This window comes from Plectrocnemia conspersa, unplaced genomic scaffold (assembly GCF_051122295.1).
Source record: "Plectrocnemia conspersa isolate PC_06_02 unplaced genomic scaffold, ASM5112229v1 ptg000001l, whole genome shotgun sequence".
Classification (NCBI taxonomy): domain Eukaryota; kingdom Metazoa; phylum Arthropoda; class Insecta; order Trichoptera; family Polycentropodidae; genus Plectrocnemia; species Plectrocnemia conspersa.
In genome coordinates, this window is record NW_028277165.1 from 320,456 (window position 1) to 340,522 (window position 20,067).

General features: G+C 33.1%; 2 protein-coding genes across 5 annotated transcripts in view; both read right to left on the reverse strand.

Annotated features, from left to right (window-relative positions):
• The window catches only part of Patr-1 (Protein associated with topo II related - 1), a 20,166-nt gene extending 13,341 nt beyond the window's left edge, over positions 1–6,825 (reverse strand). The window contains exons 1-7 of one of the 4 annotated variants that reach the window (XM_088184953.1): positions 6,727–6,825; positions 6,542–6,629; positions 6,408–6,482; positions 6,093–6,346; positions 5,889–6,029; positions 5,203–5,814; positions 4,980–5,132 (exon numbers count right to left, since the gene is read on the reverse strand). In XM_088184953.1, the coding sequence (XP_088041079.1) occupies positions 4,980–5,132; positions 5,203–5,814; positions 5,889–6,029; positions 6,093–6,346; positions 6,408–6,482; positions 6,542–6,629; positions 6,727–6,756 (1,353 nt within the window). In that variant the 5' untranslated portion in view covers positions 6,757–6,825. Of the gene's footprint in view, positions 1–4,979; positions 5,136–5,202; positions 5,815–5,888; positions 6,036–6,092; positions 6,347–6,407; positions 6,483–6,541; positions 6,630–6,726 lie in introns of all 4 variants that reach the window. The other 3 variants (XM_088184942.1, XM_088184934.1, XM_088184927.1) reach the window with 3 other exon arrangements.
• The window catches only part of agt (O-6-alkylguanine-DNA alkyltransferase), a 595,014-nt gene that overhangs the window by 112,332 nt on the left and 462,615 nt on the right, over positions 1–20,067 (reverse strand). The window lies entirely within an intron of this gene.

Sequence of the window (20,067 nt, forward strand, 5' to 3'; positions counted from 1 at the left end):
TACTCCCCCAATATTGCGCCCTCCGATTATAATTTATTTCGAAGCATGGAACATTCACTTCGAAATAAAAAATTCACCTCTGAAAACACTTGGATACCTTTTTCGAATCAAAGGAACCAAGAAAAGTTGCCCAAATTGTGAAAAGATATTATAGAAAATACCATAAATTATTTATCGGAATAAATAACATGTATATTTTTATAAATAAATTTTTCTTCAGTATTAATAAAAACGTCATTCCTTTTCGTTTTACCTGACATGTATCTCGCATACATGCGAATTCGACTATCAATTTTATAAATTTAATTTTAAATTGAAAATATATATTTTAAATATTTATAACAACATATTTTTATTCACCATTATGTAGATTATCTAGATAGAAAATTAAAAAATGAAAACTATTTCATGTTAAATTTGCACTTTACATCGCATTTTTGCAAAAATTCGCGAGTGTCTTATTTAGGTGGCCGCCATTGTATATTCGTTCCATTTAAAATATATAAATTGGATTAATAATGTGATTATTAAAAATGAACTAAAATATATCTTAAACAGAAGTATTCAATTTAATAAAACTAATTTTTACGTTACTGGTGACAAGTGCTTCTGTAGAAAGATCATTTTCTACAATGAAAAGAATAAAAATATTCACTAGAAATAGTCAAAATGAGAATAGATTGTCAGCTTTTACATTAATATCGATCGAAAAAATACTTTTAGACAAACTAATGAAAGACAATATATAAGATGATGTGGTTATTGATGACTTTCGTAAGGAGCGTCGAATAAAATTAATTTTTAAAAATTAAATACATAATATGTTTGTCAAATAAATAAACTAAATTTAAAAATATAGTTTTTGTTCCCCCCCTCCTGACCGCATGCCCTGTTTTAAAAGTCATCGCACGCTACTGGTATATATATATATATATATATATATATATCACAAAAATACATAATAAATCAAATTATAAACAATGGAGAAACTGCATAAATTCTGCCATCGTGAATCAGTGGTTTTAATTTTATTAAAATTGATGCTCCGAATGTTGATGAACCGAAAATAACAAGACATGTGTTGACATGCAACACCCAATCGGACCCATACAAAAAAACGACATTAATTTCCAAATAACCAAATATATTGTCGCGCGCAAAAAAACGCTTCAGTTCTCGAAATAGAACAAAAATAAGATATTTCCGTTATCGCTTGTTGAAATTCTTGGATTTATTTTGTGTTAATTTAGGGGTAAGTTTCCATCGTTTTCTAGCAGTTACCTAGTCAGTTGACGGACAGCTTTCGTGGGAAAAAATATTTTTAAAAGTTATTATTGCAATTAGGTGAAAATCAAAAAAACCAACATCAATGTATATTTGTCAATGGGGTTTTTAACAAGACAAATTTCGCAGCCTGTTGTTTGTAACTAATTAGCAATTCAAAGACTTAAAAAAAAATATCGAAACAGATTCGACAAATCGAGTTAAGGGTAGTAAAATAGCAGTAGATATTACCAGTGAGTTCAATGATACAAAAAACAAACAAATAAGTGTGGACACCACTCATAGGATGAAGGTCTCTTCGGTCGTATACCTGCTAAAAAGCCGTTATTGACCTAAAAAATGCGATAGAAACGCATGAAATTGTCCTATCAGCATAAATATTTTGGGCTTCTATCGATCGAAATGTGATGTTCTCCGATGAGAGCAAAATTAATTTATTCGGGCCAAATGGAGCGCTTACATTCGTCAACAGACAAAGGGGTGAAAAATACCGTGATTGTATCCAGCCAACTGTACGAAATCCAAGAAGCCAAATGAGCTGAGGATGCTTTTCATATTTCGAAGTGGTAAGTATTATATACATTTTATCAACGGAACGGAAAAGCCAACGGATTACAAAATCATCCTAAATTTTTTTACTCGTTTCAATGGAAGATGATTCTGCACCCTGTCATTAGGCGAAAATAGTCAGTTATATATTTTTTAAATCAATTTCATCAATGTCTTAGAAATGAGATTAAAAATTAAAATAAAACTGTTTATTTAATAAAAGAAAAATTTATTTAAACTATAATACGTTTTTAGTTTCATATGAAATATGATGAATTTAAATGTGATTCATTTTTTTGATAACCTAAGATATACAGTAGCATGCAAAAAAAATGCATCACTTTCAAAATCATCATATTTCATATGAAACTAAAAATGCATTATACACCAAAGCCTCGTATAACAAGGTTTTATATAACACGGTTGATGAATTGTGGCATATTTTTGTAGAACACGTTTTATATAACACAGTTTCAGAAAAAAAACAATTAAAAATTAATTTACATGTTTGATTTATATTCGGGACTTGTTATTTTCGATCAGTTGCGCTTGTGCTGTGGCCAAAAATAGTCCCTGGAGAAAATATTGTACCACCAATAGAATATGAATACCAAATAATAATTATCATTTGTCGTGGTATTAGTGGAGAAGGATTTCATGATATGGATATTCAAGATATTGGAGAAATATTGGAAGATCGTACGTTGAACGAAGAAGAATTAGTCGAAATGTTAAATGAAACAACCATAATTAATGACTCAGAAAGCAGTTGCAGCGAAGTAGCTAAATGTTTCACATTACAAACAATAAATGACGGCTTGGGATTGGCTGATAAATTAGAACATTTTTTTCATAGAAAATTATCCTATAATGGAAAGAAGTTTGAAGTTCAAAGAGAGATTACAGCAGATCTTGGCCCCTCATAACGAAATACGTAAAGATTTACATATATGCTAAAAGTAGACAATCGTTTATTACAGATTTTTTAAAGGTCAAATCCAAATAGTCCTCTGATGATGAAAAATTACAACCGATCTCGAAAAAGAGTCTAACGTATAGAATTTTAAGTGATAGCGATGATGAATGAACGATCTATTATATGTTACATATTAAAAAAATATTCGATAAATATGAAAATGTGTATTTTTTTGATTGTTTATTTAAGAAATAAAGGGTATTACCTAATTTAGATTTTTTCTTGGAACGTAAACCCTAATTTTGTATAAAATTCAAAACTCGTATAACATGGCGTTTTTGTGGAACCATATGACCGTGTTATACGAGGCCTGGGTGTAGTTTAAATAAATTTATAATTTTTTTCTAACTATTTAAAAGTTTTGTGAAGTATTACACATAAAAAATATAAATTAAAAAATGTATTCATTACGATTGTTCCAAAGAGCAATCTGCTGAATTAAAAAAACAATTAGAAAAATGTCAAGCACCATATTATAAAATTTGAGAAGAAATGCAGACAGAAGACAATAAAGAAAATTATTCTGTTATTAATGAAAGTGGTAATGAAATTACGGTATTAAAAATATCTCGATGGAATGTGATATTAGATGACACTGACAGTAATTAAATGCATAATTACACGATTTAAGATGTTTAACTTTTTTCATTTCTACCATTGTTGTTTGTTTTTAATATAATTTATTGGTTTTTATTAATATTCTTAGATAAAAAACATACTGCAGAATTTTTTTAATAATTTATATTTACTTTTTATTATTTATTCATTGTAGCCTAACGCATTTAAAAATATAACTCAAAAAACTGTTGCGTTTGACTCCCCTGGCACTTACAAAATCAATGACATTCTTCGCGCATGTATCACAATAAGAACATAGGGCATGCGCTCTTGTTTATAAACTAAATACAAGGTCATTTAATACATAAAAATGGGAAAATGCTGATTTCATTAAATTCACAAAATACAGTTGAAAGAACCTAACCTCAAATTTTGTATGGGTGCCTAGTCCCCCCTATAACGTAGTATTCCTATAACGAAGTACCAATCGAGGGTCGACTGTACTGACTGACTACGTTCTACTCCAGAATTTAGAAAGCATGCCCAGATCATTTGACTTCCTGGATTTCGCACTGTTGGCTGGATACAATCTTCACAGTATCTTCCACCCTTTCAACAACGAACGTACTTTGCTCCGTCTGATCCGAATAAATTAATTTTGCTCTCATCGGAGAACATCACACTTCTCCAATTTTTATACTGATCGGCCCAACCCATGCGTTTTTGGTCAATAACGGCTTTTTAGCATGTATATGACCAAAGAGACCTTCATGCCTTGGACGCCTACGAGTCGTGTCAACGCTTATTTGTTTGTTTTCTGTATCATTGAACTCACTGGTAATATATACCGCTGTTTTATGCTGATCGCGTAAGCAGATTCGATGTATCAGCCGATCTTCACTAGGTGAGGTAATTTTTCTACACCTACTACTCGATTGGTTACAAACAACAGACTGCAAAATATACAACGATATTGGATTTTTGATTTTCACTTAATTGCGAGCGATTCAGCATTTTAACTTTTAAAAATGTTTTCTCCACGAAAATGTCGGTTAACTGACTAGGTAACTAGTAGAGAGCAATGAAATTCTAACAAGCGATAACGGAAATATCTTAATTTTTGACGATTTCAAGAAATGATGTGTTTTATTTGCATGCTACTGTAGATATATGTAATTTTAGTTTTGACTCTGGATTTCAGATATCAGTTTTATAAATTATTTTAGGTAATATAGTATAAGTAGCATCTTTGGTTAAAGCACTAAATAAATACGCAGTATAACCACTTCAAGCTTTTGAACGAGATAAACTTGCACACAGTTTACGATAAGCAAACGAAACACACTCGCCAGTTGGTAGAGATATTCTTCTTCTTTACCTTGTTAATGTTTAAATTATGTAAAAAATTGTAATATAAAATAAAAAAGCCGAGCATGAAGCGGTTAATGCACAAACTTTTCTCTTCGCTGAATATTGACCATATTGCGTAAGGAAAGCGACAACATAAAAAGGTTATCACGGTCACTGAGAGTTGAAAGATGTAGCGTATTATTGAACACATTAGCAATGGTTATCAGCGAGGTCATGAGTCATAAATCGTAAAACAACTCACTGTGTAATAATAATCGTCGACGTAGGGAGTGCCCGTGTTGAGTTGCATCATTTGAATGTTCAGCAACCACTGCTTTTCCTTGGTGGACATGAGACCGCTGTAAGGGTCCGCGTCTGCGTTCTGTCGGCGCTGATCTTGCCTTTGCATGCCGCTCTGCTGTTATGAAGACGAAAAATATCTCGTTATGAATTTGAAAAATGAAATATTTTTTAACACAACCGACCTGATTGAAGCCGGGCGGCGCGTTCCCGAAATGTCTGTTCAAAAGTCCTCGCGCCAGCATCGGGTTGGCTATGAAAGCGTTCATGTAGTTGGAGTGCGAGTTATTCTGGAGCATGGGATGAGTATTTTGAATCATCTGGATGATGTTGTTGGTGTCGTTTTGGGCTTTGTTCGCCGGTCCGTTGACGTTGTTGAAAGTGTTAGGGAACTGCCTGTTGGGGTTGGGCTGAGGCGCGACTCCGGGCTTGATCTGGTGGTTTCGGTTGTTGGGCTGCTGGTTGAGTTGCGGCCGCTGCTGCTGGTTGACGTTCGGCTGAGGCTGAGGCGGATTCGGAGCCATCGATTGATTGGGCGGGAATTGAGGTTGATTCGGAGGGAACTGATGCTGATTGTGCAAAAAGTGCTGTTGATTGGGGGGGAACTGCGGATTGTTGGGCGGGGGCATTTGAGGGTTAACGGGAAACCGCTGCTGATTGGGGACGTTCTGATTGTTGAAGTTGTTGGGAGGCTGTTGGTTGAAATGCATCTGATACATGCCCTGATGGTCCATTCCGGGAACGAGAGGCGGTCGCGGAACTCCGCCGGGAGGTAAGCTGTTGGGTGGCGGCATCATCTGAGCAAAATACAAAATTGAGACGTTAATTGGCACCGAGTCAGATTTTTTTAAAGGTAATAAATATACGTTACATTTCCATAGTGATGCTGGAGATGATTAGGAGGCGGCTGAGATTGCAAACGATAAGGAAACAGACCCGGAGCCGGCATGAACTGTTGATTGGCCAGCATCTGAGGCGGCGGAGGCATCATACCGGGGGGATACCGAGGCGGCTGTTGCTAAACACGGATTTCGGTCAGATAATCGGTATAGCGCGATAAGACAAGACAACTCACTTGGAAAAAAGGCAACAGTGGCGGTTTTTGAAGATTGGGCTGCGGGAACTGCTGCATCTGGCGCAGGTTTCTCTCCAGCTCCTCCACCGTGCACACGTTTTTCAAGCAACTGATGGACGGAATCGCTCCGGGCTGTTGCACCATCGACTGCAAAGAAAAGGGTCGACTCCTATGCTGCGCGGACGCTGCCGCTGCCGCCGCCGCCGCGTCGGTCGGCGTGTCATTGTCTAATATCAAATTTGAAAGCGCTCCTTCTGCAACGGTCGAATATGAGTGAAAATATTCTCGAATCTCGTATGATCGTATCGAACTCACCGATGTCTATATGTTTGGTGCTTTCAGTAAGAAGAGAAAACTCTTCGTGCTGTTGCTCCCAATCTCCGTCGTCCACTGAAAGGCGAAAAAAGATGAGAGGTAGAGGTCTAAGCGCGAAACTAGAGAGGACGTACCCGTTTCTCCGAAGGTCTCATCGTTGAGGGCGTCGTACTCGTCCTCGGAAGCCTCGAAGGTGCCTCCGTCTTCGTTTTCATCTATGCTCTGAAACGTGCGAGTTGACGATTAGGTTCGACGAGGCGATAGCGTCGTCGGTGGTTCGAGGATAGTCGCGGAAGGGCGGAAGGGCGTCGCCAATTACCGTGTTGAAGCCGAAAAACGAGTCCGCCATGTGAAGAGCCGGCGGCTGACATGACAACTCACGAGCCAGGCGCCTCCGCCGAGGAGAACTTGACGCGACGCTTTCCGGCCATTGACGCTCGACTACTTTTTCTACTCGAAAACGCAAAATTTAAATCTATTATTTATTTTTAACAAATCCCTTTTAACTTGCAAAACAATACTCAATAATTTAATACTACATTAAGTTTGACAAATATTTTTTTTATATATTTTTTTTTACCTTGACGGGGTAATATCGAACAACGTTTGTGTACATCTCTACCGCAAAATAATTATTTTACAAACAAAATATACTTCTTTCTAATATATAAATCGTATTATTTTCAATTTTTACCACATAAATATAAAATTTCAGCATACCTACCTGGATAATATAAATTGCTAACCAAGTGATACACAACCTTTTCTCTCTCCTTGAACCGTCATACTGCATTCACTTTCGAAACAAAAATATGTACTTTGAAAACTTTAATATGTCATTACTGCTTCGGTGGATGAAAATCATTGTTCTCTCAGCTTTTCTCCCGGCTTAGTATTTTACAGTTATGTTTTGACCATAAAAAAATTATCCCCTCGAATAGTTTTAAGTAATTCTATTACATTTTAAAATGTAATAAAATTACAGAAAATAGTAGATATTTCACGTTGAAATTAATTCCTATAAATATCTATAAATTTAATATATTGATCATTGCTATTGATGGGCCAAATTGGAAATTTTGAACAAGGACATTATTTAAGATTTCTACAGGAATGTGGGGGGGCAAAAGTTAGTCAGTCAATGGAAATGCATTTTTTTGGCCAAATTTAAGGGGTCCCTGTTTAGAAACCACGTCAAAAGTAATTAAATGGTGCCGTCGTCATTGCAGTAGAAACGTTCGGTTATCTAGCGTTCAAATTAACACGTTTATTTAACAATATTATAACTTACAATAAATGAGAAATGATTTTATTAGCGCATATCAGTTAAATTATAATTTCGGTACTGGAAATATATATATACATATATACATATGTACATATATATGTATAAATTTACCGGTGAAAATGTATTTGGACTTCACTAGAAAAAAATATAACTACACTGAGAAATGCACATTCACTCTAACATTAAATAATGATAAGTATGTAAATCTATGTATTACTACATATGGAAAAGTTGAAATCATATAATTTTAGTAGCACCTGCCAGACAAATTATATTTTCACTGGTAAAAATATATATTTGCCGATAAAAATATATTCCGATGTTCTTATTTCATTGAAATAACATATGTAAAAATATATATTTGCCGATAAAAATATATTCCGATGTTCTTATTTCATTGAAATAACATATTTAAAAAAATATTTTCGGTATAAATTCAAGATGGTTTTGCAAAACTTTTTTTTAATAAATAATTTCAGGTGCTAACAGATTTATTAATGAAGTAATAGCAAGTGTATGTCGTAAACTCATTCGGGAAAATAGCGATATGATAATTAATTGTATATAAAGAGACTGAAACTTTATACATAAAACATATAATTAAAAAAAAATATATATATATATATATATATATATATATATATATATATATATATATATATATATATATATATATATATATATTTAATGTATCAAATAAAAATAGTATATTTGCTATTTTAATTATAATTAAATGTATTTAATTATAATTAATAAAAATATCGTATGTGCTTAAACTACTAATCAATCTATTGTAAAATATATTCTATAAAACCCTCTGCAATAGGTGTTATTTTAATTGACATCTATTTAAAAACATATCTTGAATCCACTCATTTAAGAAAACAATACTCATTAACAGAGTCGATCCTAATACGAAATTACGAATATAACAAAGGTATTTTGAAATGTTTTGTTGATGGGTATTCAACAATACATGTTTATTGTATTTTTTTGTAAAATTGTTGATTATTGTAAATTGTTAATATGTACAATTTACGTTTCTTTTTTATATTTGCTTCTACAAAAGCATGCATGATGCGTGGCATCGTGACTGGAATTGTCAGTCATGGGTTTGCAAACCGTTGATTACTATGTTCTTTATACTGGCAACACTAAAATACACATTTGCGCTGTCATTTACCATAATATTATATAGGAAATAATATATTTAACGATCTAAATGAGTAGAGGTTGTATTGTCTCTCTCTCCCTCCCCCCCCCCTCCGAATGCAAGTGTCTGTCTCTTTATTTCCTTCCCTCTATATATATTAATTTAACATGTGACGAATTTCCTTCGTGACAATCTTTAATGAATTTCATGAGCCATCAGTACTTTATTGTTCTCTTTATCAAGTATCAAGATAACATTTTCGATTCATCGCATTGTTCACACGGATGATACAAAAATCAAGCCCTTGTTTATAGTCTCTATAAACAAACATATAACTCAATTCCTGCGAATAACGAATTACGTAACAGCAAAATAATTGCGTCTCAATTATATTAAATTATATATTAAATATGCTTATTTTATAAATCAGAGTATATAAAAAAACTAATAGAACTTAAATAATTAATCGATGCCAAACTAATTATTTTATTTGTACTTAATAATTTATTTTACTGAATTAAAATCATACTTTTGGTTATCTTTAAATTTTCTTGCACCCCGCCCCATTATTTATGATTTATTTTATTTTCATGTTCCTCTGTATATTTTAAAACATGCAACAAATAATTTTAATTGCAATAATATTTTTTTATAAATACATTTGAGAAATATTTATTTGCATTGACAGTCTAGTGTTAAACTCGCGCATGGGCATAAAAGTTTTGTTGTGTGTAAATTAGTATACGTAATTAAATTGATAAAAGAAAGTTTTTTCAGTAGTTATCTACTGATAAAATTTATCAGAGTTTTAATTTTAACTATTTTAACACACAGGGAAAAATATATTTATTATTAAAATTAATAAGTGTATTTTTTATCTATTTTAGCTACATTTAATAAATATTTTTAAATCCGCCTCATAGATGTCTCTAGCGAGCGCATATCGAAATGAGTCATAGGATTTTACTGCAACGTTATTACATTTGAAACATAGAAATCCCCATAATGACATGTTTATTTAGCGCTTTATTCGCCTCGACGGAGCGGAGGAAAAAAAGCTATAACGAGCTAAACGAGCGACGCGAAGTATCAACCGAGAGAAAGAGAAAGAGGTGCGAACGCGCCAGACTAATCGCCAATTATGTCGGACAAACGGGTACGCGAAAAAGAGTAAATTTGCTTATTTACACCCGGCTAATGCTCCGGTGTCGCTTAGCGCGTCTAGATTATTTCATATGACAGTTGAGTTATTGTCCGAAATAGAAGTTATTCGGCTGGCAGCACTCCGTTGTCTAATTGAGTGGCGAGCGTCCTTTTGATCTGATTTTTTGCTCTTCGCGAGTCATCGCCGCCGTTAAAGCGTCGCCACCTACTCCAAAAATCGCACTGAATCACCGCTTCTTGGTAAAGTTTTATTTGCATCACCCGATTTGCATCGTTTCGCATATCTTCCGTTCGAATCGAAAACTTTTCAAAGAAGTCGGCGGTCCTCCGAACATCGGTCTAACCGAGCAAAACACATAAAAGCAAAGTATAAAGGCATTTTTCTCAGAAGAAACCGTCGTCGGATTACAGAAACGATTCTACATATGTATGTAAGAAAGAACGAGCAATATTCTATTATAATTAATGTTGCAAATTTGGGGTTCATCATGGAAGTCGTCCCCGAGCGGAGAAAATTACCGTTGGTTGTAATTGGAATCCATTACTTTTTGCCATTCATGTTTTTTAGAAAATAACACAGGCTTGCGAAAAACTACTTTTTGAAAATTGTTGTAGTTTTGATAATTGATTGTTATACAATATTTTGTACTGATTCAAAAATTTCATCCATTTTTTCTTTACGCCTAAGGTTATTTCACAAAAAGATAATTAAAGATTAACACAATTACAAAATATGCAATTTTAAGATATTTGTTTTTTAATGTTGACACTTTGTTATTATCAGAAATACGCAAATATGAAAATTAAAATCATTAATAATGTTTCCAATAGATACAAAAAAAGTACTTATAGCAACGTTTTTTTCTTTTTCTCAAAACTTATTTTCCCGCTTGTACTTTTGTAAACTTGCTGAGAATCATTTATTTTCCACATTTAACAATAGTCTGCGATCATGTTCATAATCCATCTTCCTTGTTATCGCATTTCCATTATCTTTATATCTCCTCGCTTACTGCATCCAATTTTTCAGGGGAAAATGCACTTTTAAACTCATGTTATAGACTAAGATCTTGAATGTTTTCAACACATCTTCAATAATATACTTGTACTTTGCCTCTATTTTATTTCCAAGATAGCTGGTTATAACAAGCTTAAGTGCTTTCAAAACTTCTTTCTTACTTTTTTTCATTTTTGTTTAGAAATGTTCATCCTCCATAAGTTTTCTAATGTCGGGTCAAGCAAAAATGCATTCCTTCAACTTTGCCTCTGACAAACTAGGGATTTGGTCACAGAAATACTTAAAACATTCTCTTTATTTTGGCAAAGCTTTGACAAATTGTTTCATCAGGCCCTGCTTAATGTGAAGTGGTGGAAGTGAAACTTTTTTCGGATCAATAAGGCATTTTTTGATTCTAGGTTGTAATGTATTTATGATTAGCCATACTTTCTTGATATAAAGCTGCCTTCTGGCACGGATACATATAAATATGGTGTAACAACTTTGCAGTCCAAGTATTATTGATATTACTTTTCAGTCGACACAAGTTGTATATTTATGTAATAATTAACTCAAGATTTTCGTAGCGTTCTTTCAAATTAACTGAATGTCCCACAGGCAAAGATGCACACTTAATACCGTTATGTAAGAGTACTACTTTCAGATTTATTTTTAATGAATCAATAAAAAGTCTCCAATCGTCAGCTTCGTATTTAATGATGAAAGCTACCATGAGTCCGGGAACATTATTGCAGAAAACAAGATCACTTTCTTGAAAAAAAATAAACTGTTTTTCACTACTTCGAAACCAATAAAAGGACGTAGCAGGTGTCAACATTTTTTTCTTTCAATGCGAAACCTAAAAGTTCTGCAGATTCCTTAGGAAGATCGAAGTCTCTGATTAAATCATTAAACTCGGTCTGGGTGAAATTTTTTGGATGCCAGGATCATATGAATCACTACTATCGTCATCGCTGTATGTTTAGGGCAGTATTTCAATTTCGTCCAAAAATATTTGCTAGTGTATATACAAAAAATACAAAATGTAGGTGGACGAAGAGACCAAAGAGACACTGATATGGAAGGGGAAATGTTATTATTTTTACAGTAATCAGCAGCTGAAAAACTATATAAATCACCATTTATAATCAATACAACTTAGTAATTAGAATTTGTGCAAAAATAAGTTTAATAATAAATCATAATTAAGATGGTGTCCGCCTTGAGGTGCTCGAATGATTAACATAAATTATTCTTTCCTGTTTAGACTTTATAATACAACTCGAAAGGTAATGAGTAGTCTTAAAAATCAGTCGATACGGTCTCCCACGCGTGTCCTACGTAAATAAAGAACGTTATTGGAGTTGTCTCGGGATTTATAGCCTCAGTTCGAGAGATAAGTTTGAGGCAAACGAGAGGAGAGCGGCAGATAGAAAGACCACCCGCGAGACGTTTCCGAATCTTCGGATTCGCCAGGTAATGACCCGAGCGAAGAGGAATTATGCAAATGCACAGAGGTGCGGCCGATACTCTTTTTTTCATAACTCTGGCCTAAAACAATGGAGCCGAGGTGTCGGCGCATAAATTAAGTCCTTCCACGGGCAAATTTCACACAGCACAAAACCGACTAAAAGCTTTATTGTGTAAGGGGTGCTGCGCTATGTGGCGTCGCTTCTTGAGGAAGGGCAATAAATAGCGCTCGTAACCAATATGGATGTTACGATTTACACGCGTTTTTTCTATCGCCTCCTTTTATTTTTAGACGCCACCCCGCGAACAATCCCGGCCTTTATTCTCTACAGAAGTAGAGCTTATATTACGGGCAAGATTTTCTGAGATAATCAGTTCGACGTAGATAATACTTATATTTATTTAAATAAAGATTGAAAAATCGAATTAATAATATCAGGTTGTAACAAGTCTTTGCGTTTTTTAAGGTGCGCGTTAAATGAGTTAAAAATTAAAACGTGTAATTGAGCGGGAAGTTTTTGAGCTAGCTGTTTTAACCTGCATGATGACAGCCCTAATATCCTCACTAACAACCCCTAAGGACTTTCCGCTCTTAAGTGTCAATGCCAAAATTTTCGGAACGAAATTTTTAGAACCACATTTGACACTTTCTAAATTTAATGGCATCCCTGCCCATTATATTGAAGATGTTTTTAATTGCTATTGTCGCATTGTGACCGAGTTGAAATTCATAAAGTATTAACTGAGGTTATTTAATTAAAAAATGTTGTGATTTGTAAGCGGAAGGCAATAAAACGCTTGGTACTTTCTATATACATATGATAAATATTGTATGGTAGATCCGATCTTCGATGCGTGTCTTATTAAAAATATTGTAGCAGTCATCTCCATAAACAATTTCGAGTGCGCTTCTTCGAGTTTCGAGCAAACAATTAATCGAGTGTGTTTTCGGTTATACGTTAGAAACAACAGCTAGAGTCAACATTCTAGCCGGGGTCGCCATAAGAAGCCTGAAAGACAAACAGAACCCTCGTGGTTTATTTTCGTGTCGTTATGTTATTAGCGACAACACTCTAAATTTTTGTGTCTATTGGGATTCCTGGGTAATTGCGCGTCGTTAGCGATCGGGAATAGTCGGGAATTCTCCCACGAGGCGTGCCGTTAAACACTATCCGCGGCTAATCCGATCTAGCCGTGAAACGTTTCAATTAATTTATGGACGGTCGCTTTCGGGATAATGCCTACAATTGTACTAGGGGTATTACGATTAATAACTTTAACTTTGTCGCTTTTTCGCTTTGAAGTCGCTCTTAATTGCCTGGCGAGTTATGGCGATCTTCTTCACTGGATAATTGTTTTACAGTCGATAACATGTTCGAAATTGACCGACGTGACGCTCAACCGGCCTTCTCAACTTTTATATTTATATCTTATAAAAAAACATAAATAGTAGAAACTGATACAACGTAGTAAACTATCTAAAATTGTATAATTATCAATTTCAATACAACTGTGGCGACCGTTCACAAATTAAGATAACAACGTTTTCTAGAACCAATTTTAACCTGCTTTTAGAGAAAGGTAAGGATTGTGAAGGACGGCAATTATACATAAATTGGGCCGTATATTAAGAGTATTAATGTTTAGTTACATGTTATGAAGGAGATGATTGCGATCCCTCTGAGCATCGTACTCCCGTTAAGATCCACCAAAAAATCGATGTTGCCCTTGTCACGTTCACGTCAGTGTTGTGCCATTGGCAAATAAACCGGCCCACCAGCGTAATGAAACCATCTATTAGAAATTTAGAAAGCGTTAGTTTATCAAAAAATCAAATAATCACATTTTCTAAGTGCTTCTGAAAAAACCCCTCCCTTCACTAAGCTCCAAAGATAACATGAGCTGTCGACGCGCATCTTTCTTTGGACGAAGGCTTGTTGGCTTCCTAATGGATCTTCATTTGCAAAGCTTTTGTCATTGTCCAGCGTTTCTTTTTTAAATCCACCCGTAGACAACCTGAAGATAAGAATAACGCAGTCCTTCGTAGCCACAGCAGCGGATTCGAATTTATTAAAAAAAGTGACATATGTTGATTATAAATAATATTACACATAATAATTTATAATTATTTATAGAGACGTCGCCGATTCCCAAACTGAATTGGTTAATACTTATTTGTAGGCAGTGGCGCAGCTAGAAGGCGGGAAGAGGGGACTGCCCCGGGCGGTACTTGCTTGGAGTTGGCATTTTTGCGATGGAAGGACCGTTCGTGTAGTGTGGTTCTTATACTGATTGCGCTAAAAATATATATTTACAAAAAACTAAGAGTTAGAGAATATGTGAAAATAATAAACAACAGTTTAATAAATGATGATTTTATGACCCAGCTGGTCCTAAACCATCACTATAGATTCAAATATTTTTGGTTGTTCTTAGAATCTGTAAAAGTCGATAAAACCCGTTTGCCCATTTTTTATATGCATATAATATTTAAAGGGTATGTAGCGTAGCAGGGGTGGGGCAAAATGGGTCCTTAATTTGGTTGATCCAAAAGAGAAATGATTGCACAGAACAAAAATGATACATGAACATATTTTGCCACATAGGAACTAAAAATAACTGGTTATAAATATACAATCACATATTTATAATCATTGTAAAATGTATATTAGATAACATCTAAAAAACTACATATTTATAAGCTGATATACATATTGCGAGTCGTCGCTCGGAACGGAACGATCTAGGTGAATTGTTTTTGATACAATAATGGTTTTAATTCATTTTTATTTTGTACCTTGGTGTATACAACAACTCACACACTACCCTAAATATTATCACTAATTATTAAATTAATTTAAAAATGAAAATATTTGTATCTTCGCCAAATTATTATGTCATATCATTGTAAGTATTGTGTTTAGATTTTAATTATTGAAGTCATGAGCGAGCAATAAGACGAGTACTCAAAAATCGAACCAAACTACTTCAGGTAAATAACCGACTGCATCACAATCATCATTACGCTGTCGTCGTGAAATAGTATCTCCAAATATCAATAGATAAAAACATATGTTTTATTAGCATTTATATGGTTTGATAGACATTAACATATATTACATGTTCAGGTTTAAAACATACCTGGTTTATTTTCAATTTGAGTAAATCTAACGAATATGTGCATTTAATTAGAATCAATGATAATTTTAATGTATTGTAAAAGGAACTCACTTTTCGGAACTCAAATTTTGAAGATTTCATTACAAATATTGTTTTATGATTGTTTATCAACGTATTTGTCTAATCCTTACACACATTATGTATATATGTATGTAGCTAATTAATTTGCAATCCGAATATATATTATAATATATGCAGTCAAATCAAATAACGCACATAACAGATTAATGAAAATTATTGTCGCGTAGCACTGTTGTCACGTTACCGTCGGCCATCTTGTTTTATATTTTAATGCTTATTTTTCATTGGCCGAAACAACAGAATGCATTACCCGTGGCTCAGAAATCGATGGAGCAAATTCAAATATTATTTTTATTTTTAAAATTATAATTAATTATATTTCCTTTGTTTATTTGCATTATTATACACGCCGTTCATATACAAAGTGATACGATTGACAGAGTAGAAAATGTAAAATTTTACATTTTAAAACGAGCACGTCCACATATAAGATAAGTATAATATGTAATACTATTTAGAATTTAGGTGTTATATATGAGGAGTTTGCTGCCCTCTAGTTTTATGGCCATATAAATCGCCCCCCATATATTAAAATAAAACTCGCTGTTAAAACGTGTGAATTTTAGATAATTTATCGGTTTGTGGATTGAAAAAAATAATTCCGTTCTATTTAATGTAATATGTTTTTGCGAAGTAATTTTATTTTAATCTTAATAGAAGCTATTCTTCGAATATCAACACTGAATATTAATTTTGAGAACAAATAGAATTTGTATGGTTTATTATAATAAATCATTAAAATTATTTTTTTTATTGTATGAAAGAATGATGAATATACGAGATCCAAAATATGAAAACTTATTGAAAAAACTAACGATACAGCTGAAACCAGCGTGTAATTTGCACATTAATCATGTGGTAAACAGCAAAAAATGCTGACATCTGTTTTTAAGTAGATTTCGATTGAAGTACTACTCATGATATAATTCTAATTAATAAATCGCTTGTTGCTCAAACGTATTATTTTATCAATAGCGTTTCTTGGATTATTGACAAGCTTTTGAAGCTCCTTAAAATAGCGTAAGTTCAAGTAATTTATACGTGGATTAAATTATATTATATTAAATAATTAATAGAGTGCGGACATTGCGACCAAATCGGCAGATGACTGCGTTATCTTTGATCGAATTTGGTGATAATTCATTCCGCTACGCATAACAGTTGGATTTGTATCGGTCTTGTTAATTGTTAATTGAACGCAAATAGCTAATTTTAAACTATTATAAATATATATAATTTTTATAAAATAAGCTTTTGAGCTTTTACCGAAGCTCTTCCCTGTGAATTTCCATTTTTATTATTTGTAAAGCGAAAGCCGAGGTATCAATTTCGTCGGGTGAAAATAAAACGATTTAGGAACCTCCGAGTGGGAACAAAAGCGAAGAAAAGAAAGGGCGAGGTGTAATCAATTGAACACTTTGTATCAAACGCAGATAATCGATTGGTTCCGAAGGTTCCAAACTCGATTCGTCCCGGTTTCTTTGCGCCAGTGCCGCTCCTCTCCTTCCACCCGATGAGGCGTGAACTTTTCAAATATCTAGCTATGCTAATCTTCGGTAAAAAATCGGGTCGCCGCCTTTTAATTCGCAGTTTCCCCCCACATTTGCATGTAATGAGCAATTGCGCCTATTTGCGGACTGTAACCGTTTGGCAAATACATTTCATTCTACGATAGTGGGTTGCACGTGTGCCAGACTTGTATCTTAGCGTTTTTTGCTAGAGGTCGGGATGTAACCGATTTGTAATACAAACCGAGCGTGGCATCGCCATCTGCAATCGTCCCGAGACGAATTTCACCAAAAAATACAAAACGCTTCATATCGTAAAACTAATTTGCATATCAAATTTTAAATAAAAAACTTATTGAATTACAATGTCCTTTTAATTGTACTCTTTGCCATAAGCATTTGCCATAAACAGTCTTTTCAAAAACTAACAATCGATATTCAACAACACTTTATATGTGCTGACTTTTCATTAAATGTCAAAAAAATGTATTTCAGTTTTTAAATATTATTTTACTCAAAAAATATTTTATGAAACATTTTTGCCCTCTTTACTAAGTGTTTTTAACGGAGTTATGATTGTTTTTATCAACGATAGCTAAAATATGAAATATTATAAAGAAAATAATATTGATCCTCTAAAATCAGAAAATAAATTAAGTTAATTTTTAACATTAGGAAAAAAATGCGAAATTATTTATACAGTGTAGGCCAAACTTTAAACTTATTGTATTATTAATTATTTTTTATTGTGAATATTTATTTTTCTTAAAAAAAAAATCCAAGACCGTGAGATAATGATAAGAAATGATAAGGAAAATTTTTGTAAATTATTGATTCTTCAATAAATTTGCCCATTTCCTATTCTGTACTTGGATGTTACTGAATCTTTGTCCATAGAAACGTTAAAGCATACCCAAATTAGCTGATTTTTGAGGATTTTTTTTTTTAAAGCAATATTTAATAACATCGACATTTTATTTATTGTATTTTTTACATCGTATATTTTTTAAAATTATTTTATTAGAATATTTAATAAAAATAATATGATCTGTATTTATAAGAGTTATGTAACTAATAAGGTGACTTTTAGGCTACCTGTATAAATTCTAAATTTTTTTTTAAAACTGGGTCTATCATATCTACAAGTTAGTAATAACCTACATTAGTATTATAATTAATTTAAAATTATTAAGTATATTATAATTTACAACCAATAAATATAATTTTTCAGATGAGGTCGATTTTTAATAATAGCGCATTATTATAAATACAAGACCCTACGGACTACGCTATTTCAACCTAATAAAAGCACTTGAAAAAGACCTGAGCAACGTCGAATGGGCGACGGCCAAATACAATGGAATGCATTCCTACTGCAACGGCGACGGCACGATTTGATTGAACACTAGTCAGCAAAGACAACACTACTAATTATCAGATAAATATTTATTAATTTTTAATGCCTAATTAAAATATTTCGAATGAAATATGGTTTCAGAAAAAATGTTGCAACGGTGGCTAATTTTTATATTTATTTGTAGCATAGAAAGGGTTAACTCGTATCTATTATTATTTATTTAAGAAATTATATTATGATGTTAAAAAATATATAAAAGCCATTTTTATCATGAGGCCTGGAGTCATTGTTTTCTCAGGGCAAATACAATGGAATGCATTCTATAGAATTCCAGTAATGTCATCACTATTTTTCTAACTAGATATTTATTATACAATAAAATATAGTCTGTTTCTGTTCCGAATCAACGTATTGGCCGGAGTCTGCTGCGGGGATCTGAGCCCGTGTTACCATTCTAGACCTTACGTACTACGCTCTTCCGATCTTATATGTGGCTTACTACGAATTTCGTATTAGCGATGGAAGTTTTGACAAATCGAATACATATATGAATCTATATTTTAGTATGACAATTAAAATAAACCGTAGATCGAAAGGTGCAGGTGCATAAAAAAATTTTCTGTTAATCTAAAAATTCTGAGGAACGTTTTCTGAGATTCTGGAAATTACTTGCTTTATCATTTACAATAAAAATTATAATTCAAACTAAATTTAAATATCTTGACTGAATTTAGCTCCATCAAAAATATATTAGAAAAAAGAAAAGATATAAAAATGTATAATAAAATTTATAAAATATTTCTTACACACTTTTATATACAGAAATCTATCTAATTCTTGCGACTTTTTCCGGACGGAACATTTGATATTACTATCGAAGTAAATTGATGTTAATGTAGGTTCGGTTTTTCCTCAATCGATAGATTCATATTTTATTTTTATTAAATCTTCTGTTGTACCTGACAGGCGTAACCCCGATGCGTTACAACAGAGTAAATCTGTACCAACTGATTAAGTTAATCAGATATAATGAATACCTACCAGAATGAAAGTCTGGGAATCGGTGACATCTATATTAATAATTATAAATTATTATGTGTTATGTAATTTATAACCAGTTGAGGCCGTTTTTTCAAAATTAGCGCATTTATTTTAAATAAAAATTCGAGTACTGCTGCCGTGGTTCGAACTCGCAACCTCAGAGTTGTTAGTTTGAGACGTTACGGACTATGCTATTCCGTCCTTATATATATAAAGAAGGACACGTGGATTAAATGTTGTACTAAATTTGGATTGATATTTGATTATGTTTCGATGTCACCTCGCCGATAAATCTCGCATTAGAGAGCAGAGAGAAAGCTGTGGCGAGCGGCCAAGGGCCATCTGTTGATTTTCAGCTGTAAAACAACATTACTGCTATAAATTTAAACTAATTTATTATTTATGGCCTTCGGAGTCTGCC